Here is a 22,156-nt window from a genome sequence, read left to right as displayed (position 1 = left end):
AGGGGGTGGGAAGGGGAGAGAGGGAGGAGTGTTAGAAAATAAACCCCAAAACTGCTCTGACCCAGTGGATGGACCTTTATTTCCTGTGCCAATTTAGAGACCCATCTAATGCTTGCAGAATTTCCAAGAGCAAAGAATGATTCCTTCTTGTACAGCAATTTAACAAATGAGCATACATTTTTAAAAAGACAAGTTAGTATTTGCGAAATTGATTAGAAACATAAGCTGTTTATTATTGCTCTTTACTTGGAGACTATATTTAGTTATTCAAAAGTGCTTTTATCTGTGACTCTCTGGAAAACATGTTGAAAATTAATCCTTAGTTTTATTATTTACATCCAGTATTTTTCAGGCTAAAAGCATATTTATAGACTAACATATTTGATACATTAGTTTTATAAGGAATTTTCCTCTTACTTGGAGGATACTGTTTGTTGGTAATTAAAAGCTATGACTAAAGTTTAAAAGCCACAGCTAAATTATAAATCTAATATTTTTACAAGGAGGGAACTAATAGCCATTGGCCAAGTGATATTTATTTGTATATTTATTGTCATTTAATCCTTATAGAAGGTTGTGAGTTAAATATAACCATCCCTGTTACTATAGATGAAGAGACTGATCAAGAGTTAACCATTCAAGTTTACATATGTAACCCAGTTATGACGTAGGGACTTTTTTTTTTTTATTTTAAGATTTTATTTATTTATTTGACAGAGAGACAGCAAGAGAGGGAACACAAGCAGAGGGAGTGGGGGAGGGAGAAGCAGACTTCCCAGCGGAGCAGGGAGCCCAATGCAGGGCTCAATCCCAGGGCCCTGGGATCACTACCTGAGCCGAAGGCAGACGCTTAACGACTGAGCCACCCAGGCGCCCCTATGACGTAGGAACTTGATCATAGTTTCCTTTGCTCTTATATGCTTTGTATTCCACCACAACATTCTTTTGGGAAGCATTTAACTAATGCCTTTCATGATAGAAATAAAACTACCTGCAAAATAAATAGTCATGCAGCAGTTCTGTAAACTTGATAAATTATTGTTTCATTGTGGGGGATAAAACCTGGTGCAATTGGAAGGTTCGAGGCTGTATATATGATCTCAGTTCAAGCTAGGGTTTTGAAAGATGCTGGATTGACCATTTGCATGTGGTTTTTTTTCTGCATCTTATTTTTTAAAGCTCTCACACTCAGATTCTAAAGTCTTTACTGCCTAATCACATATAAATAGCATAAATCTCATGTATGAAGTATTTTATCCATTTTATTTACCATTTTGTTTTTTATAATTTACCAGTTGAAGAGTTCTTTGGAAGAGTTCAGGTCTTCTACCAGGATTTTAAAAATAATTTTAGCTTTTAATATTTCTTAAATGGGAAACATTGAAACATAACTGTAGAAATATGGGAATCATTGCAAAGGGGAATCCTAACTAGAAGTTAAAAAAAAATTAAAATCAGGAATGAACAGTAGCAAATTCATTGGCAAGTCAGCTCACTTAACCTAGGTTCCCACTAATGTTTATCTTGTAAGTAGGCAAAGAGACATGAGAATGTGAAATAGACTTTTCTTTTTGGAAATCTCAATTTTCAGTGATCTTAAAGAAATTTTGTCTTTTAGTTGCTACCTGAGTCTTTTTGGGCTCTGGAGGAAAGGAAATATTTCCCTCCTTGCTATGTTGCATATGATGTGTTTGTGAAAAACTGCTTAGTTCTAAGAACTTCAGCTATGTACTGGAACTCATGTATTCAAACCAGAGACTGAAAAAAAGGTGAGCTAGACTTCTGATTGATTCCAAGCCATGGTGCTGCCTGGCCTCCCAGCAGCTATTGTAAGAATTTCTTTGATCATATACCCTCCATTTTCTCTGGTGTCAGAAGGCAGACTACTCTGCATAGAATGGGAGTTTGGTCTTTGTCTTCTTCATCTTCTCCTTCTTCCTCCTCCTCCCTCCTTTCTCTTTCTCTTTACAGAGAGGATGATCAATGAGTGCGTTTGGTATTTTCAGTTATTATCCCTTTGGCTGGGGATGTATTTGTATGACTGCAGCAGCCCCTTCTCATTAAACAACCCACTTAGAAGAAAGGGAGGAAACACTACAAATGCTAGATGAGGTCTCTTAGAAAACCATTATTAGTAATTTCATAAATAATGGTGCTGCTGATATAACTTAACAGGGAAGAAAGCTAAAGGGCTGAAGACAATGTGACCCTGCTGCTAAAGGCTAATGAATCTTGAAGACTGAATTCTGTTAAAGAACTGGATTTGGCATTTCTAGTTGATGAAATCTTTGCTTCTCACTTTACTCTTTTGATTTAGAGATAATTTTTGGTCAGCACTTTTATTAAGAAGAAAAAGTTTTATTAGAGAAAATGTCAAATATATACAAATATAGAATAATAAAATGTATACATTCAGTTTAGACAATTATTCATTCATGGCCACTCTTGTTTCATCTATACTCCTGTTTACTTTCCCCTTCTCCCCGGATACCACATCTATCATTCTATACCTTAATGTTTTAGTATTACCCCTGAAAGATTCCTTTTATAAGCCACAGATCTGTTATCCCATTAATAGTAAGGGATTAAGGATATAATTTTAACATCATCCAGCTATACAGCACCCTAATTTTATTGATGGAGAACTTGAATCCAGAAAGATGAAGTGACCTGACTCAAGTCACAAAACTAAGCTAATCCTGGAACTCATCCCTCCTGTCTTGTAATCTAATAGGAATATTGTTTCCATTATGAGGAAAAGTTTTCTTTTGAAATGCAACATCCCAATACAAAGAACCTTCCATTTTCCTTTCAAGTACACTTTGAAGCATCTCTCTGTCTCTGTGAAGTTACTTAACCTTTCTAGACCTCAGCTCTTTATTTTTAAAATGTGGTGAATGAGATGGGTTTTATTCAACAGATTTATTAGGAGTTTTTTGTTTGCTTTTTTGTTGTTGTATTAGGTATATTAACCACTTTGGTTAGAGTGGTGGGCAAATTCAGTACAGTCTTCCTCCTATGAAGAATCTTATTTCTGTGATGAGTATGGGCTGTGTAAAACATTTTGCGTACTAAACATTAAATATGTTGAGTTAGGAATAACAGATCTGCAAGAGTTAAGTCTTCTGGTCCAGGAATATGGTATATTTTGTCATTTGTTCAGGTCTCGTTTTATGTCCTTCATTACATTTATTCCTAATTATTTTTGAGTTTTTGCCAGTGTTTCAAGCTGGATATTTCATTTCAGTTTCTAAGTGTTCTTGCTAATATAAGGGAAAACTGTTGGTTTTGTATATTTATCTTGTATTTATTCACTTTTAAAATTCTCTTATTAGCTAGTATAATTTTTTTAGAATTCTCTTAGATATTCTAAAAATGTTTTTATCTATAAATAACAATTTTTTCTTTTCTATAATGCATGTCACTTAGTTTATTTTCTTTAATTACCATCATATTCAAAACAATATAAGTAAGTAGTGATTAAGGATTTTCTTGGTTTCGATAAGAATTCATTTAGAATTTTAACTATTAATATTATGCTTGCTTATTGTATTTTTAATAGAATGTCCTTTATATTGTTTTAGAATTTTCCTTTTGTTTATAGTTTTAAAAATGAATGGCTGTTGAATTTTATTCAATATGGGTTTTTAAAAAGATTTTATTTATTTGAGAGAGAGCACGAGTGGGGAGGGGGCAGAGGGAGAAGCAGACTCCCCTCTGAGCATGGAAGCCCCACATGGGGGCTCAATCCCAGGACCCCAGGATTATGACCTGAGCTGAAGGCATAACCTACTGAGCCACGGGGAGCCACCCCGGGGCCCCTTATTCAATGTTTTTAACTACTGACTTAATCACACAGTCCACCTTTAATTTGTTAATGTCATTATTTAAATTGATAGATATTGATAGATGTTATTACTTTTTTATACAAATGATCAATTTTTAACAATCTGTAAGGTATTTTTATGCTTATTGGTCACCTCAAATTTTGTGGCCTTTCTTGTAGCAGTTTTGTTAATTCGTATTTCGCTAGAAAGCATTCATTTCTTTTGGATTTTCACATTTTTTTGTCCAGAACAATATGCAGTATTCTTGTTTAACTTAGAATCCTCAAAAGCTGTTACTATATCTACTTTTTATTCCTAATTCTATAAGTGTTCATATTCTCTCCTCTCTTTTAATTAGGCTTGTAAGAAATTTGCCTATTTTAAAGTTAATCAGGTGTACTTTAAGAAATATGGAATTTGGGGCACCTGGGTGACTCAGTCAGTTAAGCAGCTGCCTTTGGCTAGGTCATGATCTTAGAGTTCTGGGATCGAGCCCCAACCCCCCTCCCAACTCCATGTTAGGCTCCCTTCTCAGTGGGGGGGGGGGACTCCTTCTCCTCCCTCTGCCCCCTCCCCCGCTTGTACGTGCACACTCTGCTCTCTCTCTCTCTCTCAAATAAATAATCTAAGAAATAAGTAATTTATTAATGTCCTTTTTCTTATTTATCATCTAATATTATACTAGTTCTAGATTTATAAATTAAATGCTTTGTTTTCAAGCTTTCTCTTAATTATAAAAACATTTAGGGCTCTCCATGATTTTAAATTGCATTCTATAAACTTAGACATAAAGTTCTTATATTTATTCATTTCTTAAGTAATTTTTAATTTTAGTTTTGATTTCATTTTTGATTCCATGATTTTTTAGAAAGACTCCCAGCATTTGATTATATTAGCCCTGGGATGTGTACTGGTAAGGGCCACAGGAACAGTGCTAGATCAGACCATGGGTGTGTTGTTAAGAACCAGATAGAACAGTTGGCTTCTATTTGGGGGTCATAAAATATAACAACATATCTTTCAACCGGTAGAGTTATCTCGGTAAACTCGCATTAGGAGAGGCATATGGAGTTGAGACTTAGTGAATATCAATTTCCCATATCACATCTTATCCTCTTTCTAGACCTTCACTATCAAAATAGAATGCCCGGTAAAATCATTAGTATTTTACATTTAGCTTTCTTTCTTCTTTCTTTTTCCCTCCTCAAACAATATAGTTGAATTTTCCTAAGTAAAAGACAGCATTTTTGTACTTTATTGTACCATTAAATTCAACATTGCTCATCTTATCATTTGGTAACTCAAGTGGATCATTAGAATATTTGTAATAATACTTTATTTAAACAGAACTATTAGAAAATAAGATATTCCATATATGTGACTTTTTCAGATCATCCAAATTAAGCTGTGTAATTACCAATTTCTAAAAAAATTTTTTTGGATGGTAAACAGATTACTGATTTTTTTACAATTGTGCATAAAAAGTAAATATGTTTTGCCTGGAGGCTTGGCACAGAGGAAGACTCATACACTTTAATTCAGGAGCATGAGATTTGACATGTTTTAGCCATTTATCTGTTTTGCATATTTCTGGATTATAGTTATAGCCTTTAATGTTAACAGTATTGGATAAGGAATTTCTGATTGGTGAGTTGTCACTATGATTTAGGTCCCAAAGGCTCTGACTGTATTTTTAGAAGTTGTTTAAACTGAAGCTACATAGGGCATCTCTAGGCTTTCTGTCTGCTTCTTAACTAAATCTATCAACATCATCCAACAGATTAGGAACAGTAAGAAAGAAAAATAGTGCAGTAAATTCAACATAATGAATATTTTAAAATAGGAAGCATCTTCTGTGGGGATTCAATTACCTTTTTCTGGAAACTAGGGAAAGACTTTATCCAATTCTTTTTCTGACTTGTTCTTTAACTTCAAGTAATGTATTTAACTTTTTCTTGTCAATTTTTCTCTTTTTGTAAAGGAAGACTTGAATTAGATCTACTTACTTTCTGCTAAAACTGTTTAGGTAATGAGGAATCATGTTCATAAAATTGTGTTTATTAAAAGATGCTGAGTATGGAAAAAGTAAACCATAACAAGAAAAATGAAATAAAAAATAGCAAAAAATAAAAATGGTAGTTTATATGTCATAGAACAAAGGTCCAGTCTATATTCTTAGTTTTTACAAACTTGTAATAATATAAAACAGAACACTGTTTATAAAGGTTCTCATCATCATGTTTGATTTAAAAAAAAAAACACTTTCTCACTAATCTATCATTAGGACAAGCTAATCAAAATAACAGTAATTTGGATAGTAAAGTTTACTTATTGGGAAAAATAAAACACATCAAAGGAAACTATCAACAAAATGAAAAGGCAGTCTACCAAAAGGGAGAAAATATTTGCAAATTATGTATTTAATAAGGGGTTAATATCCAAAATATATAAAGAAACTCTACAACTCAATAGCAAAAAAAAAGAGAGAGAGATTAAAAATGGGCAAAAGTTCTGAATAGATATTTTTCCAAAGAAGACATCCAGATGGCCAATACACATATGAAAAGATGTTCAACATCAGTAATCATCAGGGAGATGCAAATCAAAACCACAGTGAAATACTGCCTCATACTTGTTAGTATAGCTTATCAAAAGGACAAGAAATAACAAGTGTTGGCAAGATTATGGAAGAAAGGGAGTCCTTGTGCACTGTTGGTGGGAATGCAAACTGGTGCAGCCACTGTGGGAGACGGTATGGAAGTTCCTCAAAAAATTAAAAATGGAACTGATGAGGTTGGGGAATATACGTGAGGTTCAGTGGGGTGGAGTCCGGAGCCGACGACCAAGAAAGAATTCTTGAGGCGTCTTTGGTGCAAAATGGTGGTTTATTAAAGCACGGGGACAGGACCCGTGGGCAGAAAGAGCTACTGCCCTGGGGTTGTGAGGAATGGCCCATTATATACCCTCAATTTGGGAGGGGGTTAGGGATAGCTTAAGTCTCTAAGGAATTTTGGAAGCAAGGTTTCCAGGACCTTGAGGGGGCAAGCTGTTGTTGGGAAAAGGTCTTTTATTACTGTCTAATAAAACCTGAGTCATGAGACCCTTCAGATGTGTATCGGTGGGCCATATGCTTGGGGGATTGATTGCCAACACGTATCTTGGGGGGGGGGGGTTAGAGATAAAGGAAGTTTCCAAAGGAATTTTTATACGTTAAAGTAGACTTACAGGATCTTGGTGGAGGGGAGGGACTCAGGCTAGGACTGCCTTTTGCCCTTAACAAAGTATTTACATGAGGCAGCTGAATTCCTAGAGGAATGTCACCGTGCTTGTTTCAAGGACTTGTCAGTGAGCTGTAGATAGTAAGGAAATTTCATTGTGTCTGCATACATTCCCTTCTGGAAGCTAGGTTACTGATAGCTTTGTTCTTGTAAACTGCTAAGACATTTGTGAACTAAGGAGACTCAAGTCTTGCAAGATTGTGGTATCTATAGGTCAACTGTTTCTTTGTCCTTGAGGGCAGCAAGGAGTGCCTGAGGAATGTCACATACATCCCATGGGGGAGAGGGGGGTTGCAGGGTGTCAGCTTCTGCTTTGTCTTCAGCTTGCCTTCCGCTCCCTCATCAGAACTACCGTATGAACGAGAAAACCTTTCTGGGTATTTACCTGAAGAAAACAAAACACTAACTCAAAAAGATATATGCACCCCCATGTTCATTGCAGCTTTGTTTACAATGGCCAAGATATGGAAACAGCCTAAGTGTCCATCGATGGGTGACTGGATAAAGAAATTGTGCTATATCTACAATGGAATATTATTCAGCCATAAAATATGAAATCTTGCTGTTTGTGGTAATGTGGGTGGACCTGGAGGGCATTATGCTAAATGAAATAAGTCAGAAAAAGACAGATACTATAAGATCTTTCTTATGTGTGGAATATAGGGGGGGAAAAAAAAGAAAAAACAAAAAGCAAGCTCATAGATACAGAGAACAGTTTGGTGGTTGCCAGAGGTGGGTGATGGGGTTATGAGAAGTGGGTGAGGTGAGGAAGGTCAAAAGGTAAAAAGAAAAAATAATATTAAAAAAAAAACCAGTAACAAAAACAACAACAAAAAATCCACATATGCAGTTTTCAGAACTATCTTATTCTTATCCAGCTACTAACTTGTGACTTTATGTTGGTATTCTCTGCATTGGTAAGTGGTGGGTCCTGCAAATAAAGTTCACTTATGACAAGAAAACATCGTAGCCAAAAAAAAAGCACAGATTCATTTAACTGTCATAAATTTACTTGTTTTTAGGAAGTTAGCAGAGTTTTTTAGCAATAAGCTGTAAGAGTTATTAGGAGAGGCCCTCACAGAGGGAAATCTGAGAACTAATCTCCGTTTTGTTTTTATTTTGATGAAAAAACAAAAGCCACAGGAACAAGCCACATACTGAGATTAAAAAAAATAAAGAAACTGTATTTTGGAATAACTACATTTTTTAAAAAGTTTCTGAGCTAGCGCAGAGTTTTCATATTCCCTCACCCGATTTCCCTCATTATTACAATCTCCTGTTACCACAGTACATTTGTCAAAACTAAGAGACACACATTGCTATATTACTGTTGTGGGGGTGGGGGTGGGGTGTTGGTCTTTTTTTTTTAATTGTAGTAAGAACACTTAACATGAGATCTACCCTCTTCAATTTTCAGGTGTACAATACAGTACAATTTTGAGGTGCACAACACAGTGTTACAGCTGTAGGCACAGTGTTGTACAGCAGATCTCTAGAATGTACTCATCTTGTATAACCGAAACTTTATACTCATTGAACAGCTTTGCATTTCCCACTCTCCCCTAGCCTCTGGCAACCATGGTTCTACTCTCTGCTACTATGAGTTTGATTATGTAGATACTTCATGTAAATGGAATCACGCAGTGTTTGTTCTTCTGTGACTGGCTTCTTTTACTTAATATAATGTCTTCTAGGTTTATCCATGTTATAACATGGCAGGATTTCCTTCTTTTTAAAAGCTGAATAAGATTCTATTATATGTATGCACCACATTGTCTTTATCCATTCATTTGTCAATGGACATTTAGGCTGTTTTAAATCTTGGCTATTGTGAATAATGCTTCAGTGAACATGGGAGTGCAGGTAATCTCTTTGATATCCTGATTTCAGTTTTTCTGGATATATACCCAAGAGTGGGATTGCTAAATCACATGGTTGTTCTATTTTTAATTTGGGGGGAAACTACCATACTATTTTTTGTGAGCAGCTGTACCATCTTACATTCCCACCAATAGTGTACAAGGGTTCCAGTTTCTTCACATCCTTGTCAACACTTACCTTTTGGGTTTGTTTTTTTGTTTGTTTGGTTGGTTGGTTTTGTTTTTGTTTTTTTATTTTTTGATAATAGGTATGAGGTGATAATTCATTGTGGTTTTAATTTGCAATTTTTTAGGTGATTAGTGATATGGAACATCTTTTCATTCAACTGTTGATCATTTGTATGTCTTCTTTGGAGAAATATCTGTTCAAGTCCTTTGCCTATTTTTTAGTTGAGTTGTTTGGGTTTTTGCTATTGTAAGAGTTCCTTATGTATTTTGGGCACTAACACCTTATCAGATGTATGGTTTGAAAATATTTTTCCCTGTTCCTTAAGTTGCTTTTTTATTTTGTTGTTTTCTTTGCTGTGCAGAGGCTTTCTAGTTTTAGGTAGTCCCACTTGTCTACTTTTGCTTTTGTTTCCTTTTGTTACTTATGTAGGATTCCAATTTTACCCTTTCCATGTGGATAATCCAGTTTTTCCAACACCGTTTGTTGAAGAGTGTACCTTCTCCCCATTGCGTATTCTTGGCACCCATGCTGAAGATCAGTTGGCTGTACATGGTTGGATTTATTTGGGGCTCTGTGTTCTGCTCCATTACTCTTTCTGTCCGTTTTTATGTCAATATCATTTTGTTTTAATTACTGTATATAGCTTTGTAATAGATTTTGAAATCAGGGAGTGATTTCAGGAAAACAAATTAAGCTTTGTTCTTCTTTCTCAAGATTGCTTTGACTGTTAGGGTTTTTGTGCTTCTATATAAATGTCAGGATTCTTTTTGTCTATTTTTGTAAAAAAAAAAATGCCATTGGTATTTTGATAGGCATTGCTTTGAATCTGTAGATCACTTTGGGTAGTATGGACATTTTAACAATATTAGGTCTTCCAGTTCATGAACATGGAATGTCTTTCCATTTATTTGTGTCTTCTTTAATTTGTTTCATCAATGTTTTATAGTTTTCAGTGTAAAAGTCTTTCAGGTACATTACTATTAATACCAATTTTTCCATTAATATCCTCTCTATATTTAATTGTTATATCTCCCTAGTCTTCTCTGGGAAAAGACAGTCTCTTCTGAGAAAAAGACTTCTCTGTGACAGTTTCTGTCTTTCCTTGTTTTTCATGACTTTGATAGTTTGGAGAAGTACTGGCCAGATGCTCTATAGAATGTCCCCTAATCTTGTGTTCTACATTTCCATCAGAATTCCTGGGTCACCAGGTGCATTGTCAATGAGCAGTAATATTTTGAAAGGAATCTTTGTGTGTGTGTGTGTGTGTGTGTGTGTGTGTGTGTGTGTGTGTTGTAGTTCTCAATAGTGGGCTTAAAATATTTAGTAAGCCATGTTGTAAACAGATGAGCTGTCATCCAGGCTGTGTTGTTCCATTTATAGAGCACAGGCAGAGTAGATTTAGCATAATTCTTAAGGGCCCTAGGATTTTTGGAATGGTAAATGGGCATTGGCTTCAACTTACATTCACCAGCTCTGTTAGCCTGTCCTGTGAAGCTGTGAAGCCACGCATTGACTTCTCCTCTCTAGCTACGAAAAGCCTTAGATGGCATCTTCTTTCAAGAGAAGGCTGTTTCATGCACATTGAAAACCTGTTTGGTGTAGCCATCTCCATTATTAATCTTTAGCTACATCTGGATTGATGCACCTTCTGCATCAGCCATTGCTGCTTCACCTTGTACTTTATGTTACGAAAATGGCTTTTCTCCTGAAACCTCATGAACAGCCCCTTTTGGCTTCATACTTTTATGCAAGTTCATCACCTCTCCCAGCCTTCATAGAATCGAATAGACGTAGGGCCTTGTTCTGGATTAGGCTTTAGCTGAAGAGGATTGTTGTGGCTGGTTTGATCTTTTATCCAGACCACTGAAACTTTCTCCGTATCAGCGGTAAGGCAGTTTTACTTTCATTTTATATGTGTGTTCACTGGACTAGCACTTTTAATTTCCTTCAAGAACTTTTCCTTTGCATTCACAGCTTGGCTAACCGGCACAAGAGGCCTAGCTTTGGGCCTGTCTCAGCTTTCAATGTACTTTCCTCACTAAGCTTAATCATTTCTAGCTTTCAATTTAGAGTGAGAGATGTGAGACTCTTCCTTTCACTTGATCACTTAGAGGCCATTGTGGGGTTATCAGTTGTCTTAATTTCAATATTGTTGTTTCTCAGGGAATAGGAAGACCTGAAGTGAGGTAAAGATGAGGGAGTGGCCAGTTGGTGGAACAGTCAGAACACCCACAACATTAATGAAGGTCGTTATTATGTGGGTATGACTGATGGCACCCCAAAACAATTACAACAGTAAAGTCAAAGATTACAGATCACCATAACAAGAACAAAAAAGTTTGAAGTGTGGCGAGAATTACTAGAATGTAACACAGACATGAGCTGAGCAAATGCTGATGGAGAAATGGCTCCAGTAGACTTGTTCAATGCAAGGTTGACACGTACCTTCAATATGTAAAAAATACAGTATGTGCGAAGTACAGTAAAACAAAGTATGCTTGTACTAACCCACAGTCATACAGTTTTGAATAATAAAGAACTTTCCTGAGGTTAGAGGGAAAAAAGTAACTCTTTCCTGAACAGCTGTGTGTCAGGGTGATTATCAAGAGACTGTTTCCTTCTAAATACCAGCCCTAAACACGGCATTCTTGGGAATAAAAATGATTCTGGCAAGTACACCCCAGCTCCCGGTATTTGCCACGCATGAGTTCCAGGTGAATGTGAATGAAGTCGTGTCTGCCCACCAGGTGTTGTAACGACAAAAGCAGTACAATCCCTACTTACTGCAGCTCTCGCTACTCACCTGAGGATGTACTAGATTTAAATACCCCTCAGCTTAGGCTCCATATAAAATATATCTGAAATACTCAAGTTTTTTAACTCATACATTGGTTTTTAATACTATTTTGTCATGTGGATGATATCCTTTTCTAGTATTATGGAAGTTAGAGATAAAGTATCACGACATCAAGATCAGAAACTTAACAAAGTTTAGGGAGTTAAAACCCTGGCGTATCAAGAAATGAGTTAAAGTTTACTTGTTTCTCTATATTTCTACTCTTTTAATCTTTCTTTATATTTTATTTCAAAAGAATATTTTTAATTTTTTATTCTATTCTCAGTATTTTAATTTCTACATTACCAAGATCTTCCCCCCAAGGTTTTCTTTTTTCTCGTTACTTGTCTTTAAAGACACTTCACTTGGGGCACCTGGGTGGCTCAGTTGGTTAAGCGTCCAACTCTTGATTTTGCTCAGGTCATGATTTCAAGGTTGTGGGATCGAGCCCTGTGTCCAGCTCTGCACTGGACGTGGAGCCTGCTTGAGATTCTCCCTCTCCCCCAGCCCCTCCCCTCTGAGCTTTCTCTCTCTGTGTCTCTCCAAAAATAAATAAATAAATCTTTAAAGATGCTTCACTTTTCATTTTTATTCCCAGCATCATCTCTCTCTTCTCTCTTTCTCTCTCTCTCTCTCTCTCTTTTTTTTGGTCATCCGAGAGCTGGCTCTTGAAAAGATAAGTAGAAATGAATGCTCCCTCAATATCCCTTGTTACAGATCTTTCAAAAATATTAAATTTATGGCAAATTCCTTGAAGTAATTTTCTCAACCTTATTTTAATGTTTGAAAAAGTTTTTTGTTTCCACCTTATTCTCCTCAGTTTTAGGAGGAACCGTTTTGCCTTTTATGCACTTTCAGTTCCAGGGTCCTCAAAGGAAAACTTGGGCTTCTGACTTTCGATGCCTGTGATGTTAGGCTTCCCACCCCCTCAACACACACACAGTGACATGGCTCCCTAGCTTTCTCGCTTGGTCTCAGAGGTGGGTTATTCTCAGAAAGATGGTGTGCTTCTCCCTCTTGGGGTCAGACCACCTACTGGTCCCAGGATCTGAATCTCTGTGGAATGATGTTGCCTAGGGTTCTAGTCCTGAAGATAGGGTATGCTTTCTGAGAAAACCAGAGGTGAGACTTTTCTTCATATGTCAGAGCCATCAGGTCAACATGTTACAGATCAGAACTTGCACAGGAGGAAAAAACTTAAAAGACTCTTCAGTAATGACCAAAGGGTTATCAGTTTGACATGAATGTTCATAGCTGTTAACTCTCAGGAGGTATGGGGCAGTCATTAAACTGGGTCATCAGCTGACTCTGGAAGACATCTTGGGAATAAAGAGAGTACTTATTAAGTGTAGAGTCAAAATGGTCTTATGTCCTTCCACCTAACCCTCTAACACTTGCCTAATAGGTCACCCACACTTAATATACATAGCATACTCTCACAGTTGCTCGTAAGCAGTTTTTTGTCTTGTTTCTTACTTTTAAGTGATCTTTTATATTATTTTTTAAATCTTTTCTACTGTGGATTAAAAACATTGGTAATGATTTCCATGTATTCCTTAATAATGTTCCTTCGGTCACTGTCTCTCTCTAGGAATTCCGTTCAGCTGTCAGAGATGGCAGCGTAATTATGATAACTGTAACTGCGTGCCTTATAGCTTACAGACAGAGGGAGGAGGTGATGGAGGAGGTGTGTTTCAGCCCATGGTTCTTGTTCTCACACCTCCCCCTCCATCCCAACCAACCCACGTCCTGTTTTAGGAATCGGAAAATAAAATTTCTCAAAACAACTATTTTCTAGTTCCAGAAGAAGTAGTAATAATTTTGTATTCCATGTAAATGAGTTGTTGAAGGAATTGATATATTTTATCATTTATACATGCAGACAAATAAAAATTATTGTTACCTTTTAATTTGTATTTTTAGCTCGCATGTTGTGATTATCTAGGGATTTCCAAAAAATAATATCAGCCTTTAAAATAAATTCTGTGTGATAGTAAGTGGGATCTGTTATCCTATCATTAGAACATGAGTTTGAACCAACCGCATGAAATTCCTGTGTTTGGAGGTCACACATGGTCACATGTGGCAATTTCATGTGATTCTAATACATTTCTCTCAGTGACCCAAGGGAAGGAAGAGGTTGTTGATGTAGAAAATAACTTATCCTTGGATTTTAAATATTATACTTATTCTGTTTCTGGATAATTTACAAGACCAGAAGCTCCAGTACTTAGTTGTATTTAATAAATTCAATTAAATATTACTTATTTATATGTAATAATCCTTAATCATTTTAAATAAAAACAAATCCCCTTATATGTATCCTGGAGCACTTGCTCAAGCTCTTTCCGTCGATGTCTTCTGTAGGAGGCCTGATAAAACAAGGTGAAGTCCCCTAGCCAAGTTCTTTGATGTCTGTTTTCATCTCTGCAGAATTATGAATTGACTCTATGAAAACTGAAATTATAGCTTCAAAACAGAGCTAAGAATAACAGAGTTTTTCTCCTGTTCATTTTATTAATCCAGTAAAGTAGAACAGAGTTAGTCTATCTGATCTTGTACAAAGAAATTAACCTATCCAAAGTGTTTCATTTATAACCAAAAGAAACCTAGTCACACATTGATTATAACTTAGGAGAAGAAAATGTGAAATTTTCATACTTCTAACTATTCACCTAATGAATGCTTACTAATCTCCTGTACAAAGGTGGAGTTAATGATTCACAATCAATTTTATGTGCGTTGCAATTTTTTCTTTACTTGAAATGATGAGGTTTCATAAGTGAACTATGAAGACACTATTGAGTGGTATTTATACTTTTAGAAAATGAGAGAATCAGGGTAGTTAATAGCTAAGAACAGAAGTCACTTTTTCTCCTTGAAGTTAATTGATTCCTTTAGTGTACAGGCACTGATTAATCCGAATAAATGTCATCAATCAGAACAGACGGTAATCATAGCTGCATTGGGTCTTGGAGGCCCATTGTTATATTTTCAGTGGCTAGATGGTGGTGCAGTTGGGAAGAGGTTGCTCAGGGAGGGGTTAGGGTGCGTCTTATGAGGAGGAATTGCAGTAATAACTACCTGTATGGGATGGCCACTACCTGCCAGTGGAACATCATCCCTGATCTTAACGCAGGTCATTTGGCAGATTCTACAATAGGGAGAAGCAAGGCTGCTCTGAAAGCACCCAAGAGAGGTCCCTAATCAAATCTTGTTGATGGGGTGGTGCAGAGGCCTGTGAATACTTCCTGGAAGAAGTAGTCATGATTTGATACATAAAGAGTGAGCTGGCGTACACTTAATAGAATGAGGGTGGGACCTTATGGTGTAGTGTGAAGCCATATACTGTGCACAAGCAGCTCACTATTCCTGGCACAGAAGTGGGGTCTGGGGTGTGAGGAAATGAGGAGGGTTGAGGCAAGGTTGTCCCAGGCCTCATATCCCAGCTGAGGCGCGTAAACTCTGCCCTGGCACACATGGGAACTACTGTAACGATTTAAGCAGAGGAATAACATAAAATACTCATTTTAGAGAGATTACTTTCATGGCTGTGGGTTGGAAAGATTTGAGAGACAAGGCTGGACATAAGTTGACTAGTAGGGATGTTGTTACAACACTCAGGAGAAATCACAAGGATCTTGGGTGAGAAAAGTTCAAGTTCAAGAAATGCTGGAAAAGTTAGAGTTCTTTATGATTGAATGGCTGATTGCACATAGATAATGAAGGAGATGCAAGAGATAAGGAAGTTTCTGATTTGGATCTTGATGTGGGTGGTTGGCCACTAACTGAGATAGGAAGTTAGTAGGTAGATGAGATTTGACTTGGTAAAGATACTTAATTTAATTTGGACCATACTGAGTGGAGGCATGTCATAATTAACATAAAGAAGTTTTTGTTTCTCACCCAGAACCAAAAGAAGTATCCCTGATTGGCAGGCAGCTCTCTTCAGTGCACTAATTTGGGAATTGAGATTCCTTCTATCCATGGCTCTACCATTTTCAACATGTAGTTGGCAGAAAGGGGAAGAACATGGACCATAGTTCTTGGAAGGTTTTATGGTCTAACAACTCTGGAATATGTCACTTTCACCCACTCTCTGTTGACCAGAACTTATGCACATGACCAACCTTAAGGAAGGCTGGGAAATGTCTAACTGTGCCCAGGAATAAGAGGAAATAGTTTTGGGAATTAGCTTACAGATTGTGCCACCTGATTGGGAAACTTTTGGATATTGAAGTCTGAGACTTGGAGGAAGAATCTGAGCTGGAAATGAGGCTTTAAAAGTCATTGGAGACGGGCAGTTTATATCATGAGAGCAGATGAAGTCACTCTCAGAGAAGTAGAGGCAAGAGCAGAAGGTCAAGGACAGAGCTTTTAAGTTGGCCAACACACACAGCTGGGGTGGAAAAAGGGGAGCTAGGAAGGAGCTTGAAAGCCTTGAAGTAGGAAGACAGGGGGAGTATTGTACCCTGGAAGCCCATGAATGGAGCATTTCAAGGAGTTGGTTAAAAAAAAAGTGTAAAATGTAGAAAGGTGCAGGAATATACTAAAATAACCCCACAAGATGTCTACTAAAACAGATAGTTAAATGTTAGAGACCTGATAGAGTAGTTCTCACTTCAAAGGTATGGTCAGGGCAGAAACCAGATTTTAGTGCATTGAGGGATCAACAGGGAGGACCTAAAGAAGGGGGAGAAAGTGGAGCCAAGGGGATAGTTGCTGAACAAGGTCCCCGAGAGAACAGGAATAAGAGAGTTTACTAAAATGAAGTTTTGAGTTTGTCCAAGTGCTGCTTTTTGACATGCTTTTCTTTTTTTTTTAAAGTCCATATTATGATTGATAACTGAGATTTGTTACAAGCAATTTTGTTAACTTACCTGGTTATAAAGACTGTAATTATATTTCTAGCTCTGTATTAGCTGGTTTACATGATCAATCCACCTATCCTGGGAAATAAAATTAATCTTTGAAAGGAAAGTCACGTTTTTCTTGGTTTTGAATACAATAATGCAGAAAAGAGAAATTTTTCTACTGTTGCTTTGTTATAATTTGGCAAAACCTTATAAGGCAAACTGTAAATCTTTTATTTTCACTAAAAGAGTTCTAGCCTCTCCTTTAGTTTAAGCAAATATTGATCTTCTATTTCTTATTTCCCTCACTCCTACTCTTTAGCTAGGAGCATATTTAGAGGGCCTTTCTTTCGTAGAGTATTTTTTCATAATGGGGAAGTGAGATAGAAGTAAAGAGGCTTACATTTGGATTGAGGTGGGTACTAAACGTTCTGGTGTTTAATATTGAGCTGCAAGACCTAGTTTTATTATTAAATCACTCCCCAGCTATCTTTCCCTTTTTCTTCCAGTCAGTTAACATTTTCCAGTAAGTCACATAGCATTAATTTAAAATGCTTTAAAAATTGTTTCTGTATGTTGTACATTGTTTCTCACTTAAGACCAGAATATAACAAATCTGCAAATAAGCCATTACTACCTATATACCAATGATAAAGGTGATGGCAAGAATCATTTTCAGTATGTTTTATATTGTATTTTAAACCGCATTTCACAGAACTGTTCAAATATATTCATTTTACCTTTCTGTAAAATCCTTAAAACATCACTAAAGGTCATGTTTAGAATTTGAATTACTATCATTGGGAGTGCAATTTAATATTTGTACTTGGATACATTGAGGTGTTTTTTTTTAATGTTATTAACATAATTTATTTTACTTTCTTTCAAATTCTCTTATTAGGAAATAGGATCAAAGTAATAGGTAAAATATATTTAAAATATTGATTTCAGTTTAAATCTACTTTCTAGAAAAAAGGTAGATAACCGTATTCATCTTTTATTTTTAATTCCTAATTTGCTATCTGGTTTATAATTGACCTTGAATAAAAAAATATTCGTGAAATGAGGATAATGCTTGAGTCAGTATCGTTTTAGAAAAATTTGTAAGTGTGTCATAATAGAGCGCACAGCATTTCTAGTTCATCTTATTGTTGTTTTCCTTGCATACTTAATACCGGAGTCTGTCCTTAACTGCAAAAAGATGAGTTGGCCATGAAATGAGTATCCAGCAATCATCTCTCCATTATGCTAGCCAGAATACATTTCAGAGCCAAAGTTGCACCGTTCAAGAAATGTATGTTTGCTGATGAGATTTTAAAGAAAGCCACACTTTGTGTCACCCTGGCCCAGTGCCTCAATCATTCCCAGAATCTCTTCTTCATCACAGGCCTATTTTTCTCTGAGAATCACTTTCCCTCTTGTGATTTATGTAAAGGTATATTTTTAGCTTTGTAACCTCTCTGTTTTATCAGCTTCTTGTTTTGTATGCCGAATAGGATGTTGGATTTTGGGGCGGGAGATAGAGATGGCTATGAGGTCTGTTTCTCTTCTCTGTAAAATGGCAAGCATTGTGTTGGACATGTGGATAGAGAGGTAAATTTCGGTATCTGGCATAGTCCCCTCCCTCAAGGAGCGGTAGGTATAAGTCCCCCTGAGAGGCCTGCTCCCTCCTCTCTTGTGCAGCTGTAACAGTTCTAATTGTACACCCAATTCTGTCCCTTCCATAGAACTCATTTGGGCACCACATCATTATATTAGTCATACTAGCTGCTATAACAAAAAGGACTCCCAATTTCAGTGGCTTAGCGCCCTATACATTTACTTTTCACTCCTATCAAATAGGGCAGTGTGTTCCTGAGTAAATGGGCTCTGCTACACACAGTCATTTAACGACCCTGAAGAGCCCCAAAGGAAGCTCAGTCATCCTCCAAGGTCACCTTGCATGTCAGTGTCCAGATTGCAGAAGGCCAAAGAACATAAAGGGGCCTGGAAATCACAGGTATCACCTCCCTCTCTCCATTGTCTAGAGCTCAGGCACATGGTCACCCCTAACTGCAGTCCAGAACCAGGAAATGCAAGTCATTGAGCCCCAAAAGAGTGGCTGCTAAGGTGGGTCGAAGGGCAGTGATGAATTTCCCACCTGCATTGGAGAGTAAGTCTCGTCTAACCCTGTTTCTTTCTGCTGGTATAGATAGAATGAACTGTTTTCCTTTAGTATTTGATTCTGTTTCAGAAATCATCTGGGAACTGAAATGGAAGGAAATAGGTTATTTTCTTTTTCCAATACAATGAACTTACTTTAAAAAACAGGAAAACCAAATATTTGAAGGTGTTCCTATTAACCTACTAAAATGTTCTCTGGGCCGTCTGGCATAGACGCTGTTGTGAAGCACCTCCTCCATGAAGTCCTCCCTGAGCCATCTCTTCCCTCTCCTGCTTCCCCCAGCACAGTCAGCACTGGCATCCTCACTGCTCTGCTAGGATTCGAACATGCCTGTGTTAGTTTAATCCATTCACTCCTCACTCATCCAAGCACTGACAGGATGAAAAAAAAAGTTGAAATCCACTGTGTTACAATTATAGACTAATTAGCAAGGATGCGGGGGAAAAGGCACTTAGCACTAGGCTCTTGGGGATGAGGGGGTTGTGGCAATGGTTCTTTGAGAGGGAGGAAGTTTGGGGTGCCTGGGTGGCTCAGTGGATTAAGCATTGGACTCTTGATTTTTTGGATCAGGTCATAGGTCGTGAGATTGAGCCCTGCATCAGGCTCCCCCCAGCGGAGAATCTGATTCTCCCTCTCCCTCTCCCCCTTCTCTTACTCTCTCTCTCTCAAATAAATGAATAAATAAATAAATAAATAAATAAATAAATAAATAAGTCTTTAGACAGAGGAAGTTTGGTCCAGATTTCCTTAATTACTCATGGATGCCTTTCCTCCCGAGATGATGAAGTTTATGAGGAAAAGAGGCCTGTTGTGATCATCTCTAACTCTAGCATCCAGTGCAGTGACAGGCTCCTACTAGACACTCAGTAAACCAAATAGACTGGAGGATGATATAAGTCAGTGAATTTATACATTTTATTTATTCCACAATTTTCCAGACATTATTTCATGCACTCCTCGTAACAGCTTTATAATAGGACAGATATTCTTACTCTTGGTTTGTAGATAATGGATTCAGAGATAATTCAGAGAATTTGCCAATATTGTACAGTGGGTTAATAGACTAGATCTCAGGTGTTCTGCCCCTAAGCATGTGTATATGGGCAAGAATGTTCTTTTTAGCAGAAACAAAGAGACGGGTCTTCTACCATGTTCCGTAGCTTTTTATATTCCTGCCAGCACAGTGTTTTGTACCCAGTACATGTTCTATAAATATTTCTTAAATAATGGACAGTGATTTCAAATGTATAAATCTGATTCACCTGATTGGACAAGCTTCTTGTTAGAGGCTGGCATAAGCTTTTACCTATCATCGTTGTGTCACAGGTGAAAAAATTTGCCTCTGGTATATTCTAATTCAAGGATTTTTTTTTTAATTCAAGGAGTTTTTAAAATGCTAATTTGGTTTCTGCTTTTCTTTGGCTTCTTCATTCTGCTAGCACTTAGACCCTTAGAGTCTTCCCCAGGACACTGTCTGTGAAAGCTGAGACTGGATGGATGTTCTTACCACAACAGGCTAATTCATTTTATAATGGACTTGCTTTAATGTCCTTTGATGCTCTAAAATCTCAAACTTCCTTAGTATTGGAGTTGATGATAGACATTGATTGCTTCCATCTCTGAATTACTCTTATTTCATCCCATAAAGATGGAGAAAATATATTTCTCTACAGAAATATTATGAAAATAATATACCTAGCTTAAAATTGCAGCTAACTAAGGATGAAGGCATGGCTCATAGAAGTTTAAAATTACAAATTTCCACATAGGTATTCTGCTTCACTCAAACGTACCTTTCTGAAGACAGACTTCCTTCGTACCTTCCATTTCTGTCCTGCTCCCCTCCCCTCTGATGCCCTGCAACCACTTCCAGCTGCTGCCCATCTCATTTAGCAGCAGGCTCCAAACCACAAAGACATCCTGACCACTTGCTCCTTTCCTTTATATAATGCACATTTAATTCACGTTCGTGCAGTGGTTAGCATTGGCCTCTAAAACGTTTCTGAGATCAGAGGATTTGAGACCTCTGTGTTTGAAAGCGAGGTGTGAGTGCATTGCCTAATCTACTTGTAGCTATGAAATTATGGAGAAGGAGCTAAGAGTTTACTGTCAAATCAGTAAAAAGACTTGGATTAAAAAATAAATAAAATTTTAAGGAGGTTTCAATGTTAGAAGATATTTCTCTTCAATATACTTGAGTAAGAATTTATTTCATCATCTCTGGAAATACCTGCTTTTTCCAGGACTCTGTAACCAGGAGACAGAACAGACAGTGGGAATTATTCAGAGTGTGTGGCCCGTAGAATGTGGCTGGTAAATGTTTAATGAATGTGGAGATGGACAGGTGAACAAAAATAGAATGGTGATGGCGAAAGGCCCTGAGCTCTGCTTCTGTTTTCTGGTTTTGCTTAACAGCAATATACTTTTTGTTTTGTTTCATTTATTTTTCTAAGAGTAAGATAAATGCCCAGTTTTAAACAGACCCACCTTTTCATATTAATCATTACTAGGGAAACACCATTAGTGCCTTACCCTACTACCTAATGGCATTTTAATCTGCAGGAAATCCAAGAGAGTGCTTTAGAAAGTGTTTGTAATTGAAGACTCAGTGGTGCTGATTATGTGTTTAAAAAGAAGGAAGTGGATGTCAGGGGTATGTGGATTTCAGTCTCTTGTTATTGTAATAATAAAGTGCCAGCATTCTGAAATGGTTCTTAAGATTTTTCTTATCCACTGATTGTCTTATTGCTAATATATCATCAACAAAATAATGTTAGCCACATGTAATAAAAGTGACATCGTAGTATTTGTCCTGTACTTATCCTTCAATCATAGAATAATAGAGTAACAGAATATTAATATTGTAAAGGTTCTAGTACTAAGCAATAAAGGTCAGTGAGTTTTTCTCATTCATTGTTACAGTGTCTTATTCTTGCCAGTTAATTTGGTTCTGCCACATACTAAAAGAAGTGAAAAAGAATTACATCTTCTTTTCCATTTCTGTTTTGCAGGGGAAGATGGTGAAAGGAATGGGAGGGGCTATGGATCTAGTGTCCAGCGCGAAGACCAAAGTGGTGGTCACCATGGAGCATTCTGCAAAGGTAACGTGTGCTGCGTTTGAAAATTCCCAGTATGCTGAAATCCTGTAC

The 22,156-nt window shown here is 37.0% G+C and overlaps 1 protein-coding gene across 2 annotated transcripts in view; it reads left to right on the top strand.

Annotated features, from left to right (window-relative positions):
- The window catches only part of OXCT1 (3-oxoacid CoA-transferase 1), a 133,806-nt gene that overhangs the window by 88,444 nt on the left and 23,206 nt on the right, over window positions 1–22,156 (top strand). For both annotated transcript variants that reach the window (XM_026506888.4, XM_057312222.1), the window contains one exon: window positions 22,019–22,108. In XM_026506888.4, coding sequence (XP_026362673.1) covers window positions 22,019–22,108 — 90 coding nt within the window. The remainder of the gene's footprint in view (window positions 1–22,018; window positions 22,109–22,156) is intronic.

Source organism: Ursus arctos, unplaced genomic scaffold, assembly GCF_023065955.2.
Source record: "Ursus arctos isolate Adak ecotype North America unplaced genomic scaffold, UrsArc2.0 scaffold_15, whole genome shotgun sequence".
Classification (NCBI taxonomy): Eukaryota; Metazoa; Chordata; class Mammalia; order Carnivora; family Ursidae; genus Ursus; species Ursus arctos.
The sequence above is the reverse complement of the archived record's forward strand: the minus strand, read 5'-3'. Positions and strand labels throughout refer to the sequence as shown.